General features: G+C 39.8%; 1 protein-coding gene across 2 annotated transcripts in view; it reads left to right on the plus strand.

Moving 5' to 3' along the window:
- WLS (Wnt ligand secretion mediator) overlaps window positions 1-23172 on the plus strand; it is a 101011-nt gene that overhangs the window by 27457 nt on the left and 50382 nt on the right. Inside the window, exons 2-3 of one of the 2 annotated variants that reach the window (XM_035018299.1) lie at window positions 14352-14495; window positions 14804-15076. In XM_035018299.1, the coding sequence (XP_034874190.1) occupies window positions 14833-15076 (244 nt within the window). In that variant the 5' untranslated portion in view covers window positions 14352-14495; window positions 14804-14832. The remainder of the gene's footprint in view (window positions 1-14351; window positions 14496-14803; window positions 15077-23172) is intronic. The other variant, XM_035018298.1, reaches the window with a different exon arrangement.

Raw genomic sequence — 23172 nt, forward strand, 5'->3', positions numbered from 1 at the left:
ATGTCTCATTAGCAAATTTTGTCAATGATCTTTTGGTTTGGGGCAGTGTGTGCCATGACTTCCATTCCTTCTGAATAATAGACTCAGCTCTGGTGAGCTTACTTCTGTCATCCTGAAAAATAGAGGTTGGACATGCTCCAAATTATTTCATTGTATTGGAATGTCTTTGTATTATACTGTGAGTATATGGGCCATTGGCTGGAAGCTGGAATGGAGTTTTGCTTTTTTATGCCTTAAATGATTTCATTATGATTGGATTGGACCCACCTTCCCGTAGTTTATATTATAGGGATACATTTCGTCATGCTGAATACATCAGTATGAAGGTTTACAGTTGGCTCTAGTTTGCCCTTGCTCTCTATAAGAGTTTGTTGGTCTCACCAGTTGTTGGAAGATAGAAAACACCCAGAGCCCCTTCTGACTCCTAAGAGCAACAGAACAGAGGAGGAGGGTTAAGGTCTTTTCCTCTAACAGATGCAAAAATACAAGGAAAATGAGGGGAGAAGGGGCCTAGATGGACAAGGCTTGGTGGCCTCCATTCTTGACATATAAATTGACCCTAATTTAAAAGGATATTTTTAACCTTAAAAGAATGATTTTTACCATAACACAGAGGATATAAATCTCCTTAAGAGTAACGGGATTTCTTTTTTTTTTAAAGATTTTATTCATTTATTAGAGAGAGAGAGCAAGAGCATGGTGGGAGGGGCAGAGGCAGAAGGAGAAGCAGACTCCCTGCTGAGCGGGGAGCCCAGCTCAGGCTTGATCCCAGAATCCTGGGATCATGACCTGAGCTAAAGGCAGACGCTTAACTGACTGAGCCACCCAGGCGCCCAAGAGTCACAGAATTTCTAAGTTAGAAGTGACTAATAGTTAAAAAAACTGCCTCTCCCAATTGAGAGAATTGGGGCCCATTGTTGATCGATTGCCTGGTTAGTAGTATATCCAGCACTAGAACTCAGCAATCCTGTTTTGTGGGATAATTCATTCTGCCAAGATTCTTCTCAAATCTGCAGTAGTTCCGGAATAGAAGACAGATTTGTGGCCCAGAATTGGAACTCTAAATGTGTGAAGAAGGGTCATAGAATGTTAATGATGAAGAAAGCCCTAGAGGCTCTTTCCATCCCTATCCAGTGCTCAGATGTCCTCTTCCAGCTTCACACTCTCCAGGTGGTACCAGCAGGAGCACCTCTCTTCACACAAATATGGGCAGTTCATTGTCTTCAACTGGTCAGGTTAACTTGGGATCGTCAGATTTTACTGATCTCAGATTTCCTTCCTTAGAATTTGCAACATTGGGACTACCTAGAATAAATCTAATTCCTCTTCCAAATCTTCATCATTCACATATTTGACCTTTTATCTCTAACCTCTTCCCTTTGGCCCCCCTCCAAACCGAGCTCCTTTCTTTAACAAGCAGCGCAGCTTCTGCATATCCGACCTGTGATATGACTTACTTTCCTTTGACTCCCCTCCCTAGCAAATGATGCTGCCATCCCTTTGCTACCCATGCAAGAAACTTGGGAACATCCTTGACTTCTCTTTCTCACTTGCATCCCACACGAATCTAATTGAGAGGGTCTGCAAATTCTTCCTCCTAAATAGCGCTTCCTTCCTGTCACAGTTGCATCTACCTGTCCCCATTCAGAAGTTCCGTGTGTCATCTCAAGACTTCTGGTGCCCATCTGGCGCTCCACAGTTCCTTCATGCCAGGTCTTCCACTGCCTTTCACTGCTAGTTCTTTGGGAACTTTCATACATAATTCATTGGACCAAAGAGAAAAACGCTTTGAGAGCACCCGGGTAAATAGACCATATGTCCAGCTGAAGGTTCCTTTGCCCAAATTTCTGTCTGAGCCTGTTTTGTAGATTTGACCTCAAAAGTAGGATTTGATGTCTTCAGAAGGGGGTGTTTGTTTTTCTCTCTGGTAGGACTTGATTGGAGGATATTAATGAAATGGCCTGAAATTTCCCACTGTGTGTTATTAACAATATAGATTTTGCTATAAAATCTTCAAATAGGCAGCTGTGAATTATATGCATTTAAGCCTAAGGTGTGAATATTTTATTTCATTTTGTCTCCTGTTTTCTTTCTAGCGTGCGGGCCTCGATCTCCTTAGGGCAGTGCTCGAATGGGATAAATAACTTAAGTCCTACTTTTGAGAACCTCAATTTCCAGAAAATATGCTCAGTTTACAAAAAAGTTTCCTAAACATGCTCCCACAATTTTAATATTGGCTACAATCCCTTTGGGAGGCATTTTTCAGAAATTAACATGTTTTTGCTTGCCTGTTGTGTGTCTCATATACATTCTTTTGATGTGTAAATTTACTGTCTTTCCTGTGGATTGGGATGATAGTATTTCAGTTTAGGAAAAGTTCATTTTGTTTTTGTTGTTGTTTGTTTGTTTAAAGTTTATGTTTCTAAGTAATGTTTACATCCAACATGACCCTGAGATCAAGACCCTGAGATCAAGAGTTGCACGCTCTTCTGACTGAGCCAGCCAGGTGCTCCAGGAAAAGTTCATTTTGGTCTTCAAAATTCAGTATTTATTTTATATACAGGTTGACACAGATCTGGAGGAACCATCCTAAGTGGACATGAACAGGGGAACAGGAGTAGCATTGGGAGGTTGGCATCATGGAAGACAGCCATGGCTGCTTCCCAAACTCTCAGAATGCCAGTCTTAATTGTACTTTCATATAGGCAGGCCATGGATCTAATTCCCTATGGCATTTTTTAAATGATGCCTCTTAGGTGTTTGATAAAAGCTTGTTAGGTAAATCAACATAATCTATTATTTGTTTATTTATTTTTTAAAGATTTTGTTTTTAAATAATCTCTACAACCCAATGTGGGGCTTGAACTCACAACCCAGAGATCAAGAGTTTCAGACTCTACTGACTGAGCCAGCCAGGCACCCCTAAATTAGCATAATATAATGTTAATGTGTTTATTAGGACATAAAGTCTCTTTAATTCAGGTTTGGAGGATGTGCGTGTTTAAATCTCTATGCTTGGTGCCGTAAGGAAGAATAAGATGTGGTCTTTCCTCTCAGGAGCTATGTTTGCAAATAAAGTGGAATGCTATAGTAAAGACATAGGCCAGGTGATCTTGGCATCTGAGGAAGTAAGGGTCATTTGTTACTGAAGGGAAATTGGTGAAGGCCTCAGATGCTGGCACATTCTAAGCATTTAACAAATTAAACAAAGGAGGTGGCACTTGAGCCAGAACCTAGAACTGATGAAAATATTAAAATATTTAACAGTTATGTAGTGATTTTACTTAATTTTGTTATTTTAGTGTGTTTTAAAAAAAACCAACAATTCCTAAGAGTGTGACTGTTAAAATTTCAGGTCTCCCTTAAAATTTACCTCTTTGCCTCCAATTTTAGGGAATTCAGAAGTTCTAAGGTCTTACCTTTTATTTGAGTATTCAGGGACGGGGATGTGATTATTCCTGGCGTTTGCGAAATTTCAGATAAAGCTGTTAACAAGTCTTGCTTGACCTTAGCCTCAGCTTGTACTATGACCCTTTGGAATGGCCCATATTCTGTTCCTTTAACTGATTTGTCTATTTTTCTGAAATGGGTAAGAATATAGAGAAAAATAAATCAGTAAATTGCATGAAGCTTTTTATTGGGTCTTACAGTCTCCATTCCCTAATATTTCACATGTGTGAATAGGAGACGTTATCATTCTGGTGTCACTGAGAAAACCTTACTTAGTTCAGGCTTTTATCTATTTAGTTACTTCCTGAATGTTTCCATGGATGGGGGACTCACCCTTCCCTGAGTCAGATTGTGCCATTGTTGGCTTTACCTGAATTGCCAGCAAATTCTGTGTTAGGTTTCTCTGAAGTTAGCCAGCGTCTAACTTGTATCCTTGGCCCTTATTCTGCCTATGAGATGTGTCATGGACTCATCCATGGCAGCTCTATCTTGTGTTTCTGAGTTGGATTTTTCCTAGGCTGACATTCCAGCCCAGAATTTGAACCCCAGTGAATTATGGGAGTGTAGCCATTAGTTTCAAGTGAGTTGAGTGGTATTTTTGGCAGCATGTTATCCCACCTTTAAGGAACTCTGTGGAGATACTCTGTGGCCAACTGAGTCGCCCAGATAAGCTATCCCGATGGTTCCCTTTGTATAGTGCCCAGTCCAGCACTGGGTCGTGTCTTGTCTGTGGAGCTTCAGGAAGTGCCCGATGGCCCCATTCAGCCTTTCTCATCCATCTCTTTGCCCTGCACATTACCTCTCAGGTAATTTGAGAGAACTGATAAATAGGGTGAGCTAATAATAAACGAGCAGTTGAGAGGCAGTGTGGTATGTTGGAAGGAGCACTAGATTTGAAGTCAGATGGTGGTTTTAGTCCTAGCTCTGCCACTTGCTGGTGGGATGAAACCCACCAGTCTTCACATGTGCAGTGGGGGTCGTTTTCATGACTGACCTGTTTCCTGTGAGGATTAGACGATCCAAGCATGTGAAAGTGCTTTATAAAATGTAATGCACAATCCACATATTAGTTAGTATTTGTGTTTATTATTAACACTGACAATATTGACAAAAGTAGAATATTTGTAATTTATAAATTATAGATAGCAAATGTGTGAAATTTTATAGAGTGTAACAGGTATTTCAGAACAAAGTGGCTGTTTCTCCTACAGTGTTTATTGGGGGCTTTCCTAACCCTAAAATTTTAATACAAAAGTGTGCTGGTGGCAAACTTGCTCTTGAAGTAGGGCCAGTTGCCCACCTTTTTGTCACCCCTACTTGGGAGCCCTCCCACCCCCTCCCGAGCTCTGAGAGATTTCCCACACAAGAGCTGGTTCACCCTCCATGCTGGGTTTATGAGATCATAGCCAAGGTAGTAAATTATAAGATGCTATAATTCACTTTCCATAGGTGGTCTTGGCTACCTTCCACAGCCTTTTGGCTAAAAGGTGGCTGATTTTGAAGCGTTGGCACAAATTCAAAACTTCAGCCCAGATGACTGAGTTTGCCGAGCAATGAGCAATAGCATCAACAGATGAGCCATTTGGTTTTTCTGTGGAGGTCTTTTGTGTTTACTTCATGTGCATTTAATTTTTGCTGTTTTGAATATTTCTAGAGTGATGGAAAAACACTAATTGCAGGCATTTTTCAGAGGTAGAGGTTAGAATTAGTAATTTAATGTACTTACGTTGAGCTTCCCGATTTAGTCTCTCTTTGCTGCTGGATGTTAAAAGTGAGGGTCAGTTTTTTAATCTGAATTCAGGATTTGGGATTTCTTCCCCAAGTAGCCCATCTAATGGTCAGTAGATTTCATGCGCCCTTTTGTGCAGGGCCCTTTATGTGCATTTTATTATTTTTTCAAAGAGATTAAAAAAAACAACAAACCTCAAAATAGCACCTATCTTGAGCCTAAAGTAATTTCATGTTTACCACAGCATTTCAGATACTATGTAAGAGTTTGGCTCTGTGTCCCAAAGCACTCTAATTTTTTTCCTCTTGGTTCCAACGATCCTCATTTCCACGGGATCCAAGCCAGGCAAGTAATGGAAGCCAAGTGGTGCTGCTTGCTTGCCGCGTAGATTCTGACAAATATAGAGTAATTCTTCTGTTCTTCAAAGCTGTTACATCTTTGGCTCCAGAACAATTGAGGTTGCAGGCCAAGCATTTAAAATTCTCATCAGCCTAAGATGAAAACATATAATATTTTTCAATATTTTTTATCAGAATGAATTACGCAAGTGTTTGCTACAATTTCTGAGACTTTGCCGTCGTCAAAATGTCTGTGTCATTTATCCATGAGTTTGTGTTGTAGGGAACTATTTTTAAATAAGTGTTTGACTTTTGTGTGTACCATACAAATAACTTTGCATTCAACGCTGCTGTGTGGTGTGCATGTGTGTGTATGTGTGTTTTGGTGGTGGTAGTTTAGTGTAGAGGAATGTTCTGCTGTGTTTAAAAATTTAGCTTTCCTGGAACAGATGTTAGCATAATTAACTACTTACTGAAAATTACTGGCAAGAATGAATTACATTTCACTCAGCATACCCCGTTACATGCACTAGGGCATAGCTAGGGTCATTCAGAAAATCATTTCTCCAGGTCGTGGCCCTGCAGACCCACTCTCAGTCCCCCAGTAATTGAGATGGAATTGTGACATAATATTTCGGTTAGTAATCTAGTAGTGAGATTTAATTGGTGTAGTTGAAGTATAGGAGAATTTCATCTTCAAAGTCAGTGGCATAAGTAGAGTGAATGTCTGACCGTTATAACTTCGGAGCAATTTCAGGAAAGGAATTAACAGACTGAGTTGGTTAATTCTGAAGCACTAAGTCAGTTTAACACAATTATTTACACTTTCTTTAGCTGAAAATTTTGAAGTGGTCATTCTACTGGGACATTCTACAACTTGGATACCTGGGATAGCAGACACGAAGAAATCTTTTTAGGAACTGACCTGGAGGGAACCATAAACAGAATTGGCTCAAGGAATTGCTAGTGGTCTAACCCCTCCCTCACAACTCAGAGAACATGATCTGGTTACTTCATTTGTACAGTATATCCCACACATTTCCTTTTAACGAGAAATAAAGCAGGAGGTTTTTGAGCTTGAGAAAGGGAGGCAGAATCTTTGAGGGAACTCAATTGAACACATTTAAAAGCTAATTTCTAAATTTAGCTGAAGTTTCTTTTATGTTAAATAAGTGCTTTCGGGGAGGGGGGCTTTGAATGAAAACTGTAGTTGCATAAATATCAAAAATTCATCTGGTCTCCTTGGTTTCTGCCACCTATGTTCCTTTTCCCCTCCTTGGCTCCTCCCCTCCCTGAGGAGCATCAAAAAATCATGAACAAAGCCTGGAGTTCTCCAAGGGCCTGAATGCCCAGTACCTTTCCTGTAAGTTCTCATTAAGACAAACATAGATGTTCAGAAGGAAAAGCTTAGAACCGATTTGAGTATATAATCTTGAATGAATTATAAATCCCATTCATTGTGAGGCAGTGGAAGTTTTGTCTACGGTCTGTCTACGTTACAAAATGAAAAGTAGCTCATGTGACTGTTGTGGGGGCTCACATTCAGCTACTGCTTTTTGTTCTCTCCTTTTGTAGATGTGGACCTCGGCCAAGTCGTTCTTAGTGCCTGCCCCCCACCCCCACCCAACAGTAATCCTGTCCTTGTAAATCAGCCTCAATTCTTTTATTTTTTTTATTAAATAAAGTCTACTATCTACTTCCTAGTACCTCAAAATCTTTTAGGAATGAGGTAGAAAATAAATGACATTATTAAAAAAATAAATAAATAAAGCATTTGTATTTTTACAGGTGCAGAAATCATGACAGCTGATTTTTAACTGACGCTAGATTTCAGGAGTGAGAGCAACCTCCTTGAGTCAGTAGAGGAAGGAATCTGTTAGCAGTTGTCTGTATGTTAAGTCAGGGCGAATAGTTTTGTTTTCATATCTGTTAGCTAACTGCTATGGTGAAAGCAGAATTCTCTAAAGATTTCTAAATTTTGGACCATTTTTACTTAAAATCATGACTTTTTCAAATTGAGGGTTTCTGATTTTTCGTGTTTGTAAGCATGACTTAGCCTTTTAACTGGTCTGTTCTGCACATTCCTTTCCCTTGTAGCCCAAAGCAGATTAATCTTGAAATATCATCTTTGTTGGGGCGCTGGGAGGCTTGGTTAGTTAAGCGTCTGCCTTCAGCTCAGGTCATGATCTCAGGGTCCTGGGATCGAGCTCCCCCCATCCCACGTTGCTCAGCAGAGAGCCTGCTTCTCCCTCTCCCTCTGCCTCTGCCTGCCGGCCCCCTTGCGTGTACTGTCTCTCTCTCTCTGTCAAATAAATAAATAAAATCTTTAAAAAAAAACATACCGTCTTTGTTGCAGGAAGACATTCCTCCTCCAGATTAGATGATCTAGACTTCAAAGGCTCCTCAGAGGCCCAGTTGCCAAAATAGGAGCCAGAACTTTGCCATTTCCTCCCCACCACCCTCTTGCTCCTCCTTCCAGCAGAGTTCATGTCTGGCCTTGTGGCTGCCTGTAGGACAGAGATGGGCGTCTTGGAAGGAAGGATTCCCCCTAAATACAATTTCTTTGTTATCCATGGATCTCTTTATTATTCTTCCTTCCACTGCTTTGCAAAATGGAGCAGAGGCCGTGGGGAGCAGAAGTCAAGGCACCTAGTAGAGCGATGTCACTGGTTAAAGTAAGCAAACAAAGTTAGGGTGTGTGCATTTTCAACTCTCAAATGAGCTCTTTGTAAATTTTAATACTCAAGTGCAGACATCTGCAGAATTCACGATGTTCTAGATAGCCTGCAGTCTAGCACCTGCTCTTCTTCAGCGTCTTCCCCACTCGGCATCCCCCCTTTTCCCCTGGCTAACCAGCACCTGCTGTCTTTGGAGGCTAAGTCCAGGCCTGCTGAAGCAGTGCCCATCCCCCCCATCCCCCCCCAGGCCTCTGTTACAGCTGGTGCGTCCCCCACAAACCTCTGTCCGAGCAAGTTTCAATCAGGAGGTACTTCTCTGCCAACTTCTCCACCGCCCACACTCGACTGTGAGCAACTTGGGGTCTGGGGCTGTCATTTGTCTCTATCTTTAGTTAGCCCGATGCCCACATAATAGTGATACTCCTAGATGATTGCTAAAGGAAGATTCTTTACTTGTAATAAAGCAAAGAAAGAAATAGTCTGCGTTGGCTTAAACGGAGACCATGTGTCATGTCAGCATGTTGTTTTAATTTTATTTTAACTTTTCTAGGAGGCAACTAAGTCTTGTATCTCTTTCCAACTCTTTAATTACAGGTTCTGGAGAGAGTAGGGGCTAATGATTTGATGTTGACTCAACTTTGAGCATGATAGCGGTCGCGGTTGGCTAGCTGGTAATTTGTAAACTGGACAACCATTTGAGATGCTATAACAGGAAGCTGACTGGAGTCAATATTGTTCCAAAAGGAGTATAGTCATTGTTCACTTGCATTTTTACTCAAGGTTATGTTGTAATGATGACTGGAATTTTTACCTCATTCTAGTGAATTCATGTCTCTTACCTCCCAAGTATCTTTCTGTTGCCCTTTCGCAGGTAATGTCAGGGTAAATGTAGCATCCACAATTATAATTACTTTTTGCTGTAATTATGATTTATCGCCTGGTTCCCCCCATTATTTGTGCGTTCCACCTGGCTGGATGGCTGATGTCTGTTGGGTTCACTGTAGCACCTAACATTGCCTAGCGCGTAGTAGGTACTCAAGACACATTTGGTGAATGTAGAATGAACCTTTGTAATGTATGTCATTGAGGAGCCACTGGATTTTCAAAGAGGCATCAAGAGGTGTTTGGGCAGTTTTTCACAACCTTGAATTAGAAGTCTTACTGATTTCATAACCCTTTAAAATTAAATGTCATACAGTATCACATATCGCAATTCCTGTACTGCAGTGGGAGAGGCAGAGGCCAAAAATACTGGCAGTTGAAGTACAGATAAGGAAGGGGAAAATGGCCTATGTTTGACATAGTAAAGAGAACTGAATCAAAACAGGTCAGAGCTTTCAAAGAAGAGCTCATGGTTTTATGACTTCTGTGCATGGTCTGAATGCTGTCTTAACCTACCATAAGTTAACCAAATCGCAGTGCCTGGGCACATTCATTTTTGGCCAGATTGCTCTGACTACTAAATTGTACTGATGTTGAAGTAGCTTTTGGCCCATTTTTTTTCCGCCCGATTAAATGCTATGGATAGGTAGACGGGACACTTAAAATGTGTGCTGAGGCAGCTGGGTGATACTGCGTTACTATCCTAGGAATACTGAGGAGTGGTTATTTTTAGCTTTCACCTGAGCAAACATGACTCAGTTTGTTGACCTGAATCCATCCAGTCCCTTCTTAAATATACAAACTCTATTAATCCCTAGAACCATGCTAGTGACCAAGTAGGGCCTTCAGCACATATACCTGTTAGTTAGTTGATTGTGGTGTCTTCAAAGGTTGCAGGTAAACATTTCGATATTTCCCATTTTATTCTTTCCTCTTACAGTAAAATCCCTCAGATTTCTTTTTTTTTTTTTTATTTAAAGATAGAAATCAAACTTTTAAAAAAAATTTAGACACTGTTTTGTGATCCATGTACTCACAATTTTGGCTATAGCTAGTGAAAATCCTTTCTACTAGCTATAAGCTTTGTTTTTAGTTTACTTTGATAGGCTTTCTACTTAAAGAAACATCTGGGAATTTGCTTTCAGCTGGTGTAGGAAGTTCTCTTAAGTTGTAAATATATTATTGGGAGAACATTAACTGTCCATGTTTGAATATCAGAATGTTGATTTACTTTCTCAAAAAGAACGTTTTGCCTTTTGAGCACTACTGGAAAAATTGAAAATGTTGAATTACCTTTAGGTTTTTTTTTTTTAAGATTTTTATTTATTTATTTGACAGAGAGAGAGACAGTGAGAGCAGGAACACAAGCAGGGGGAGTGGGAGAGGGAGAAGCAGGCTCCCTGCTGAGCAGGGAGCCCGATGCAGGGCTCGATCCCAGGACCCTGGGATCATGACCTGAGCCGAAGGCAGACGCTTAACGACTGAGCCACCCAGGCACCCTACCTTTAGGTTTTTAAGTTATGTAAAAGATTTCTGAGACTAGAGACTAGAGGACTAATTTATTCAAGTGAAGAAAAATATTTGTGATTCCCATAATACAGCTTGAGATGCACTTGAGGCTTCTCCAAGTTCACTGCCATGAGATTTATGAAAATATTAGTATTCCTGGGATTTTTTTCTTTATGCAAGATACACTAGGCTAATGAAAGAATGAAAATAATTCAGGCTGCTACAAAGGCAGGCGTTCACTGTGTCCATTAAAAATGCAGCCTTTGTGCCCGTAAAGTGTTCAGCTTCTCTGTTATTAAGTTTGGAATGTGGTTTTGGAGCTTAGCTGAGGAACTCAGCTAGTTATTTTTCATTTTGGTCTAAGGAGGGAGAGACTTGTTTTTCAAAAGTGGGGAGGGGAAGAAAAGAAATGAAAAAAGGTTAGGTTCATTTTAGAAGAATCGAAGTTTTAAAATGTAGTAACTATTTTCTGCAGCAAATAGTCAGTTTGAGTATGTTAGCCAAAAATAGAGTTCATGAGTTTTGTCTCCCTGTTTATTTCTTCAGCCACATTAAAAAGGGTTCAGTTAAATGTACCATTTGGTTTTTCTAGTGTCAGGGAGGGCTATTTGGCTAAGTCAGGATAACCTAAGTTTAATTGATTCGTATTTCTAATAACCCAGATGCCTGATTTTAGGTGGATTAGGTGTAAGATGTCTTTGTGATACAGTTTTGAGTTTTAAAGAAAAACGTCCCTTGCATGGATTAGTGGTGACTCTGTGGTGCACTGAAGGATTTTAAGCTAGAGTTTAGTTGAGCTGTGTTTTCTGGTACGTTTGAGCACACATTGCCACAACTTACTGCAAACATAACATTTTACTAAAACTTTACCATTAGAACAGATATTTATGGATAGGAAAAAAATGTATTTGAGCATTAGAAGCAGGGCAAAAACTTTTGCCTCCCCCCCCTTTTTTTAAGATTTTATTTTTTTAAGTAAACTCTATACCCACCATGGCGCTTGAACCCACAACCCCGAGATCAAGAGTTGCACGCTCCACTGACTGAGCCAGCCAGGCACCCCCACACTTTTGCTTCCTAAGTGACTTTTCTCTGCTTTATGTATTTCTCTAGTTGTTACCTGATCTCTATTACATAAGAAATGATTTCTGCTCATAAAAGGTGTGAAATCACAGTATGCCAGTTATCATATGCACAGAATTAAACATATTTAAACCATCATAATCTATACTGTTTTCCTTTCCCTGCTCATTTTCAGAGATATATATTATAAATATAAATATAAAAATAAAAAAATAGTTTTAAAAGTACTAGCAGGACCCATATGAAGAAAGCTGCAAAAATTTTCAGAGATAGAAAAATGGACTCCAGTTAATGGAGAAGCAATCACTGTTCTTGGATAGGAAAACTAAATTATTGGGAAAGGATGCCAATTCTGTCCACATTGTAGATTTAATGTAATTTCAATAAAATCCCAGCAAAAGGATAAAAAGGATAAATTTGAAATGGATTGGGGGAGGGGATTTACTCTGTCAGATATTGATACAAACCATCAACTTATAGGATTCAAAACAGTGTTGTATTAAGCCATGAACTGACAGTCCAATACATGAAATAGAGCAGATTGGGGGCGCCTGGGTGGCTCAGTTGGTTAAGCAACTGCCTTTGGCTCAGGTCATGATCCTGGAGTCCCGGGATCGAGTCCCGCGTTGGGCTCCCTGCTCTGCGAGGGGTCTGCTTCTCTCTCTGCTCTCTTCCCTCTCGTGCTCTCTGTCTCTCATTCTCTCTCTCAAATAAATAAATAAAATCTTTAAAAAAAAAAAAAAAAGAGAGCAGATTGTCCAAAACCATCTATAGGTATACATAAGATAAAGGTGATGTCATAAATCAACAAGAAAAGGGAGTCTGTTCAGTAAAGAATAATTTAAACATTTAGAAAAAATAAAGCTTTGGGACCTCAATTCATCTTTTACATCACAACAAATTTTAGATATATCAACTATTTAAATATTTTAAAACGTGAAATAGTAAAAAAAAATAACGAAATTAATAAAGGTGGCTGTTTATTGAATTGGAGATAAAGAAGGTCTAAGCACAGAAGCATGGGGAAAACATAAAGCTAAAGAGATATTCTTTTTTTAGAAGATTTTATTTATTTTTTATTTTTATTTTTATTTTAAAATTTTTAAAGACTTTATTCATTTGAGTCCGAGAGATACAGAGAAAGAGAGCATGAAGAGGAGGAGAGGCAGAGGGAGAGGGAGAAGCAAACTCCCTGCTGAGCCAGGAACCCGTGGGGCTCGATCCCAGGACCCTGGGATCATGACCTGAGCCAAAGGCAGATGCTTAACCATCTGAGCCACCCAGGTGCCCCTATTATTTATTTTTAAAATATTTTATTTTTATTTATTTGAGAGAGAGAGTGCACATGAGTTGGGGGGGGGTGCGCAGAGGGAGAAGCAGACTCCCTGCTGAGCACGGAGCCAGATATGCAGGGCTGATCCCAGGACTCTGAGATCATGACCTGAGCCAGAGTCAGACACTTAACTGACTGAGCCACCCAGGCACCCCAGGTAAAGAGATATTCTATAAAATCTGGAACTTCTCTACATTTAAATATGCTGTAAACAAATTTAGACAGCAGATGGAAAAGTTAAGATAAATTACTAGCAAAAAATATTAGGCAAAGAATTATTCTTATTTATAGACAACCTTTACAAGCTTGGGGGGGGAGGAATTAGGTTAGGTAGATTAAATTTGATATATCCTGTGACTGATTATTTTGCAAACACTAGTTGAAAAATTTTAATTATATAGAAAATATTTATAATAGCTAATATTTTGCACTTTTTTTTAGAGAGAGCATGGGGGGGAGGGGCAGAGGAAGAAGGAGAGAGATTTTAAGCAGGCTCCGTGCCTAATGCAGAGCCCCACACTGAGCTTGATCTCATGACCCTGAAATCATAACCTGAGCTGAAATCAAGAGTCAGATGCTTAACCTACTGAGCCACCCAGGTGCCCCTGTTTTGTACTTTTCATGTTCACTTGTTAATGTATACACTGACTTGCAGAGGTACATACTATTATTATTGCCATTTAAGAAATGATAAAATTAATACACTGATAGGTTTAATCATTCACCCAAATTCACCCACCCTTCTTAGTGTGGGTTATTGGTGACAGAAGCAGGTCGGCTCCAGAGTTGGTGGGACTCACCACTGGCTACTCTGCTTCTTTACATGAATAAAAAAGAGAAGCCCTAAAACTACGCATGGTGTGATCCTATTTTATAGAAATATATGTTAATATTAGTGTGTGTTTTAAAGTTCTATAATGTAAATTGTTTATAAATTTTTATCTAATTACACGCTCATAGAAAAGCTAGTATTTTGATGTTTTTCTGACCGTGGTTACTTCCCTCTAGTGGGATTTTGGGTCTATGTTGTTTTGAACTTTAAAATTTCTGTATTTTGCAGATTTTCTTTTATAATCCTGTAACCGTTTTATAATCACAAAATGGTGTGGGTTTTTTTTTTTTAATGTTGTATAGTTCAAATGTGATGATCGCTTTTGAAGTGCACAGATCAAATGCATGGATTGGATACCTCTGCGGTATAGTCTGCTTCTGTCCCCACCTCTGACAGTTACCACACTAAGTGAGGGCCTGAGGTCAACGTAGTTCTTTCTCTCCATCAAATGCAGTGTTAGAACTAAGGAGAATCTTAGAAACCAACTGTCTTAGAAACTAACCATCTTGTTTCTCAGATGAGGGTCCTGAAACTACGAGATTTCACCAATTTACCCAAGATGAACTGGCAGTCCGTTGTTCAACCAGGCTTCAGACGCAGGTCATCTGACTTCAGACACTGTGCTCTGTGAAGTCCCGGAGCCCTCCACGCCCTCAGGCAGGTGGGAACGGAAGCACAGTTGATTTTTGTGACCTTTGTTTGGAGTAAGGAAGTCACTGAACCAAAGTGGTTACAAACGTATTCTTTCAATGAAAATGACAGTGATTGAAAGCCTAATGGGAAGACTCTTGGAGATGCTTTATGACACCTGTGGAGGTCACTGAAGGATCCTCACCCGGATTTAGGGGATCCCCAGGGATTACTGATCCCAATTAGAGAAGGCAGTATGAACATTGGAGGCAAATGTTAGCCCCAAAATGAGCACTTCAGTGGATGATTTTTCTAAAACAGAAAACCTTTTCTTTTCAGCCCCGGGGCCCACGACGGCAGTGTCCTACATGTCGGTGAAATGTGTGGATGTCCGTAAAAACCATCACAAGACAAAATGGCTAATGCCCTGGGGACCCAACCAATGCGACAAGATCCGAGACATCGAGGAAGCAATCCCAAGGGAAATCGAAGCCAATGACATTGTGTTTTCAGTCCACATCCCCCTTCCCTCCATGGAGATGAGTCCTTGGTTCCAATTCATGCTGTTTATCCTGCAGCTGGACATCGCTTTCAAGCTGAACAACCAAATCAGTAAGTGTTCTTTCTTCTCACTCCTTTCCTACCTTGGACACTTTCTCTCTTCTGGTTCTCTCAGAGCCAGTTCTAATAACAGTAAAATGAGAATATTAAGAACAGAAAATTACCGACTACTTACTACTTGTTAAGCCCTTTTCTGAATATCCTACTTGTACTAACCCATTTCCTATCCCTAGCAATTTAGTGAGGTAGGTCTTACTATTTCATTCTCCGGATAGAAACCTTGGGCCCCCATGAGGTTGTTCACAGTCAAAGGTGAGAGAGTGGAAGTGCTGGGATTCAAACCCAGGCGGCCTGGCTTCAGAGCCTTGCCCTAACCGCCAAGTTTCATCACCTTTGTAGTGTTAGGATGGAGCTCACCCCAGCAAAGTGATTTGAGGATTTCTGAAAGGACCCATGTTTCAAAATGTCTTTTCCCACTAGGCTTTGAGAAAAGCCATCATCTTAGTAAAGATCCCTGTCAAAATGGGAATGCCAACCCATGAGCACTCATTTTCCCATAAAACCAGGGTTGGTTTTTTTGTTTTGTTTCGTTTTTGTTTTTTGTAGCTTACTCACTTGTGGCTCAAGATTCTGAGGGCATGGGACATAGAAACATTTCATGAGGAGGAGATTATATGTGGCATCTGAGAACAGTATAGGGAACCTTAGGTTGAGAAGAAAACATTTTTTACTGACACAGTATCAGGGGTGAGTTGGAAAGAGAAAGAAGTGTGTTGGAGACCTCTTTGCCTGGGGCCAGTCCTTGGATTAAAGCACTTTTTCTAATTCTAATTTTCCTGTATCATCAATAATCTCCATATATAATCATTAGATTTGATTTGTTTAGGAGTTGCCAGTGTATGTGCTTGGTGGACATCTTACCGGGAACAAATAGATATGCTGAGATAATTTCCAGAATGGAGAGCCCCCTCCATTCATTCAGTCTCTTACCCGTTATTTTAAACCATTTTGGAGGGCCTACTACTGCCAGGCACCGTGGTGATGGCTAGACATATGGATACAGGTGAAGACACTGTCCTTTAAGGGGCTTACAGTCAAGTGCAATGATGGGCAAATAAACGATCATGTCGGTGTGAGGTGCTAGGGGCTGCAACCAAAGTATGCGCAGGAGGCTGTGGAAATACAAAGAAAAGGTTTTAGAACATGGTAAGGGAAGACTGCCTTGGTGTGTGTGTGTGTGTGTGTGTGTGTGTGTGTAGAGCTGAGCAAATAGATATGTAAAGTGAGTGTTAAAGAGTGAAAACCCTGACGAGAAGTTGGGGGTGAGGTTGGGGACAAACAGAAGAGCATTCTAGATGGAAGGAATGGCTGATGGGAAGATCCAGATTTGCACAACAGCCCAAAGCCTCCAGTGGTATTTCGCATTTCTCATGTCCACATTCTCTTACCTATTGTCATCTTTGTTGGTTGTGCAACACATTTATTCATTTACTCATTCAAACTTTATTATGTCCCAGTTGTATATTAAACATTAAGTACTGGGGATACAAGACTGAACAAAACATGTCCTTTTAAGGAGTTGGGAAAGACAATGTTTGGGAAACAGAAAGGAAAGAAAAGTATGTGCTGCAATGAGGGGGATAAGCAATGTTGTGATACTGTGATGTATAAGAAATAGATATTTGGTCATCCAGATCACCAAAACATATTTCTCATATGTATTTGGTCTTTGGCTCACAGTTCCCCAAATCCCTGGAATTTCCTGAGTGATAAGAACAATGGGAGCATCTTTTGTTATAATATTTGGTCTCTTGTCCTCAGTTCCTGAGAAAGCATCAGAAGCCATAGAGGTGAAATGGGTGCCTTGTTCATAACAAGCCCCTTTCCACCACAACTGGGCTTATGTTAATGAGGTGACTTTTGGAAAGCGCCTAAGGGTGGGGACTGGTTGCCAGGGGAGCCAATCATGAATAGAGGGCTGGCACTTTTAGTTCCACTCCTGATTTTCAGGGAGGGGAGAGGGGCTGTAGGTCGACTCAGTCACCAATAATAGCCAATGATTTGATCAGTTGTGTGTATATAATGTAACCTCCATAAAAACCCCAAAGGAATGGAGTTCAGAGAGGTACCAGGTTGGGAAACCAGAATGCTTCCTTATGCCACCCTGCCGGGCCCCAAACTCTGAGGTAAGAAGGAGTTTCACTAGGGACTGTGTCTCATGTATCTCTTATCTGGCTGTTGGTTCATATCATTTGTCAAAAATCGGTAATCTAGTGAGTAAATGGGTTTTCTGAATTCTTTGAACTGCTCTAGCAAATTAAACCCAAGTGGGGGCTTGTGGGAACCTCTCATTTGCTAGCCAGTTGGTCAGAAGTACAGGTAACACCCTGGGCTTGAGATTGGCATCTGCAGTGGAGGGCACCCTGTGGGACGGAGACCTTAACCTGGGGGATTAGACGCCATCCCCAGGTAGATAGCGTCAGAATTGAGTTATGTTGTAGGACACTCTGCTGGTGTCTGAGAATTGTTGGATATGTGGGGACCCCCACCTCTGACACACACACAACACATCTTATTTGGTGGTCAGAACCTATTACATATTTTAACTTATTACATGAATTACTTCCCAGCAAATATATTTTTTAAAGATTTTATTTATTAGAGAGAGAGAGCGCCTGCGCGCACACAAGGGTGGGGAGGGAGAGGGAGAAGCCGGCTTCCCACCGAGCACGGAGCCCATGTGACCCCAGGATCACAACCTGAGCCGAAGGCAGATGCCCAAACGACTAAGCCACCAGATACCCCTACTTCCCAGCAAATATTAATTCTAAACATTAAAAATGCCTTCATTGGTGAGGCTATAACTAAAACATTTCTATATGTAAATGAATTTGACTGTGTCTTACGTTTTTTCTCTCTCAAGTATGTATTCTGCCTCCAAAATATATTTTATCTTCATCTAGGAAAAAAGATTGTATTAAAGAGTCTTATCTTAAAAAACTGTTACAATTTCTTGTAACGTGAGAGCCCATACCTAATAGGGGCACACTAAAAAATTAAGATAGACAACAGTTCCTTCAATGAGTGTAGAAGATAACTGACCTCATAGAGCCATCAAGAAAACCAGGTCAAAAAATACTTTTTTGGGGGCAGTAGCCATGGGTGGGAGCTGTTAACTTTAATATGAGAAGGTTACGTGTTAGGTTTGTGGGAATATTTTTTTTCTTAAATTTATTCTCTATACCTTTGTTAATGGACACTGAGGAAGGCATCCATTAAATTAAATAGTGGTGGTATGTCGTGGTATGTCTTTGCTCATAGAGATATTTTTAATTATAATAATATTTATAAGACACTGTAGATCTCTGTTTTCCTCTGATCCTTATGTTAAGAACGCATGAGACTTCTGTCTACTTTTTATATTTTACCATTAGTTTGGATGCCTTTCTGTCAGCAATAAGTAGGACAGGAGAAAAGGGATCAGGAATGTAGTGAACAAGATCCTATTATATGTGGATGACTTCCTGTTTATCAAAGATTCAGCTGTAACAGTATTACCTCAAATGTAAGGAAAAGTCAGGACCAATTCTATTTTTTCTTTAAACTTTCTCAGGCAGTCTGTGTAATGAGTTCCAGGTCTCAAATAATGAGAAGAGATTTTACAATTTGGACTATGAAATTAATGTTGGGATTTCCAAGACAAATATAAATATGGCCAGAGTTTTCACCTACCTTTGAAGGGTCTTTGAGTAGATAAAATAATCTAAGAACTATGTATTTTAAATGGCTTTTAGTCACTTGGTGTTAAATGTATATTCTTTTTAAACTTTTCTATTTAAGGTGATACAGGTTTTAGCTAGAATTTGAGATCTTGACAAACCCTCAGAAAGTAGAAATCATTGACTGACTCTTTAAAAGCTTGTCATTACTTAATCATTCCAAGATTTCATCAGATTGATACCTTTACGGGGGAAATGATGACATTAGAGGAAAATTTATAGTAATAAAAGTGGTTAGAGATTGTGTATATTATATCTAATTATTGACAAAGAAGATATTCCATGTGAGTTATGTAAAAAAAAGGTAATCCTCGTTTGAAAAAGCAGTTTTAAAAGCCCTACTTTTCACCTCTTAAACATAAACATTTAAAAACCTACAGTTGTCTTTCAGTGATAAGTATAAAAAGTAGCCAGTTGAACTTTGAGGCGGTGACAGTTTTAAAACAATATAGGCCGTTGGAGCTGGAGAGGGGAAGCCCATTGAAGGGAATCTGGAGACTTACAGATGCTTGGAAGCAGGAGTAATTGACCTTTTGGTGAATAGCAATGACCAATTCCTAGCAGACCTGTCTGTCAAAATCTGTGATTGGGTCAGTGCTAACTTTTTCCTGAATATTTCAAAGGCTTGAAATTAACCTGTTTGTCAGGACACAAGCATGGTGCTTCTGTAGAGTTGTAAGGGACATGGGACTTCAGTTTTTACTACAAAGAGGAAATGGAGGGGAGTGTGAGTACCCTGAAAAGGGTGTCAGAGAAAAGTTAGCTGAAACATCTGGCATCTGGATATATAGTTAATCATTGGGAAAAATGGCTTTGATTTTTCTGTGACACCAAATTTTGTTGTTTGAAAATAACCTCCAAAGTGGGTGTACCTCATTCTTTTTAAAGTGTATTATCAGTCACTCAATTTATGTATTTGTGAAAGACAGGTTTGGATTGGCTAAGATGGTGCCTACTTGTAAAAAGGAATGTCACTCTGCTGATTACAACTGCAAGTCACATACTTAGCATAACCTCAGACTCTCCATGGGGCTTCTTTTGAGGAACCTGGGTGCAGAGATCAAAGAAAGTTTTTTTTTTTTTTTTGACATGTCTCTACCCAGCTTTCAGATCTACAGGCTATTGAAATAGAAGCACTGAGAGTCATTGGCAGAAAGCCTGAAGAGGGATTGATCTGTGTTGAGTAGTAAATCTAGAATTTTAAGGGGTTTAAAAATTCCTTAGGCTGAAAAAATATTGGAGAATGCTGTGGGGTAGGAAAAGCCAGCCTGTCTATTCTTTTCTTAGGTAATGAAGTCATTATGTTTTGCCTTGAGCCCTGTGCTGTACGCTAGGATCGAGTATTAAGTCTTACTTGCTTGTTTCATTACTGCGAATGACTACACGAAATGATGGAATTATTTCTATAACTGACAAGTGATTTTTCTTCTTTCAAGCTGAAAACATTCCTGTAAAACATACTTCTAGTAAAAAAAAAAAATTAGAATGATAACATTACCCTGTTCTCACGTTACATAGCTGAGAGTCCTGTCTTTACAGAGTGATGGTGTTCTTCCATTTGGATATCACATGAAGACAATTAGGATAAAAGAACAGTCTGTTAACTGTAAACAAACAAACAAACAAACAAACTTATGTTATCTAAAATGATTAGGGATGAATTTACAGAAGGAAGAAAGTCCGTGAACTTATTCTTGGCCATTAGCAAGAGTCGTGGTTCTTAATTCTGTTTTCAAATGCCTCTTTGGGAAGAGTCCACAAAGAGAGCTTAATGGGAGAGAGGACTCCTTATGCCATGAAACTACACCAGCTAATTGGTACAATGCTATTCATGCAGCTAGATTTCCATGCTTTATCAGATAGTCCTTTTTAACAAAATATGTTGTAGCAACTACTAGGAAGAAATCTAATTCTACTCTCCCATTCCTTTCAAAAGAGACCTTCTTTGAGTCATGACCATGTTACAGTCTCTGTTTATAGGAAACATTTCTGATCAGATAGTTTTTTTTTCTTTAAGATTTTTTTATTTACTTGAGGGGGCAGTGGGGGAGAGGCAGAGGGAGGAGAGAGAGTCCTAAGTAGACTCTGCCCAGTGTGGAGCCCCATGTGGAGCTCGTCACTGGTCTTGATCTCAAGACCCTGAGATCACCACCCAAGCCCCAGAGTCTAAGGCTTAACCAACTGCACCACCTGCCCCTGATTGGATAGTTTTTATTACAGGCTGGTGTCACGAGTATTTTGGAAGTTATCTTTTCAATTTCTTTATCTACCTTAATTGGAGTCAATATGAGCAGAAATGACCTCACATTTTCCCTCTGCCCTCTCCCCTCGCCTCCCCAAAAAAGATAAACTGAAAAAGCTCAAAATACACCAGAAAGATCCAGGAGACTTAAATATGGTAAGGTTTGCAGAGGCGGGTAAAAGGTAGGTTGTCAGTATTTGAGATGGGTTTATATGGCCAGTCTGCTTTCTTGGAGTCATATGCTCCCTTCAAACCCAGGCGAGAACCTAGAATTTTCTAATATAAATCAGTCTTTCTTACTGACTTGGGTTAGAAAGAAACTAAAATCACAGGAGAAGACTGTATTTTGTTGATTAACCCAGGATAGTGGAAATTAGGGACATCATCTTTGTTTGCTTTCGTTTATGGATTATCTTTCCCTTTGAGGGACTCTTCAGGCACAACTCTGGAATTAACCATTGTGAACAAGTTTATATTGGCAGGAAAATGGGAACCTTTGGCTTCGCTTTATTTGGGTGTGATTATTGGTAAGCTTGGTGCTTGGACAACATCACTATAAAACTCTCTGGATCTCCATTATCTGGCACAAAGGTTTTGTGTTACGTTATGTATATCCAAATAAAGAAATACAGCCTAGAAAGAGTTGGGCTCCTCTAAAACCTTCCTACAATTTTTTAAACTAATGTTTATCGTTTGGTATATCCAGTCCCCCCTACTTCCTTCCAGTCATCCATTGGCTTATGGGTCAATTTAACAATGGAAAAGAGATCATAATACGTCAGTCTCTAGTCATAACAAACCACTCATCTGGTTTAAATAATTTGCAGTAACTGTTATTAAACATCAACTGTGTGATTGCAGACTTTGAGCCCTGGAAGGAACTTTAGAGTGATGCTAGTCTAGTAATCTTTAACGAGGAGAGGCCTATGGGTGGATTTTCCAATTTCAAGGGCCAAGCAATCCCCCTGGTATTCTATATAAAATTTCAGTCGTATTTATTGTATGTATTTTGGAGGAAGAGGGTTTGTGGCTTTTGTCGAGTTTTCAAATTGGCTACTTGATCCCAAAATGTTAAAGGGGCTAATGCTTTAATTTCCTGGATGAAGAAACCTTATACCCTGAGATACTGGCCCCCTATAGCACGGCTGGCCCTAGACACAGCAGGATCTCCTCGTTGTACATTAACCACGTAGGTAGGTGGGTGGTACGTGGCAACAGGAACACTACCGTATGAAGGCCAGTGAGCCTTCTACCAACCAGCACCCACACTTTTTTGGACAGAAGTGTCACTGGTCTTTCTAAAATGGTGTATTTTCTCTTTTTCTCTTTTAAATCTCCCAATCTGTAGTTCAGGGAATGTAGTGCAGTCTAGAATCTGTTTATAGTGTTTATCGTTTATAATATATTTATAGTGCCACAGCTGCAGATCACCCACGTGTCTGATTTCCTGCTCTGAGTTTAGAATATAAACGAGGAGATTCTCTTTGCATCCATAACCAGTATATCCTGGTTACTAAAATAAATCCTGGTGACATCAATGAAGAGTATGAAGAGCAGAGTAGCTTACAGCAGCAGATTCCTTGACGGCACCCCCACTACATGTAAGGTGGTTTTAGTTTCGTTTTGTTTTTACCTCCTCTTCTAACTTGGGGTATTCCTGTCAGTGATTAAATGCCAGTCAGTCACCACATAGCTAATGTGAGGTTATTTTACTGAGAATCCTATCTTTATTTTGGTTAACGTAAGAAAATGTGAAGAAAAACTGTTTTCTGGATTATGCTTTTCAAAGCAAAAATAAGTTAGATGGGAGAAGGAAAACCCTCTGTTAAAGCCGAATTCGACTTGCAAAAGTGCCAGGGACTCTTCGTTTGGGGAAAAAAAAAAATTTCCCTTAATATCTACCTATTGTATGCACACTGATGCTAGAAATGGTTCCAGTTCCTCTTTTGCTTTGGTAAGTTAGTGCTAATTTGGTTGGAGAGGGAGTAGTAATTCTTTAAAGCAAGAGGAGGTTCTAATTTTTAAATTGTTCTGGTCTTGGTTATTTCCTAAAATAATTGTCCAGTGAACGTATCTTTTCTGCCTTACCTGTTATTCATATTATGGCCATAAGGAAAGCCCAGGCC

Source organism: Mirounga leonina, unplaced genomic scaffold, assembly GCF_011800145.1.
Source record: "Mirounga leonina isolate KUSES-001 unplaced genomic scaffold, KU_Mleo_1.0 Mir_173, whole genome shotgun sequence".
Lineage (NCBI taxonomy): Eukaryota > Metazoa > Chordata > Mammalia > Carnivora > Phocidae > Mirounga > Mirounga leonina.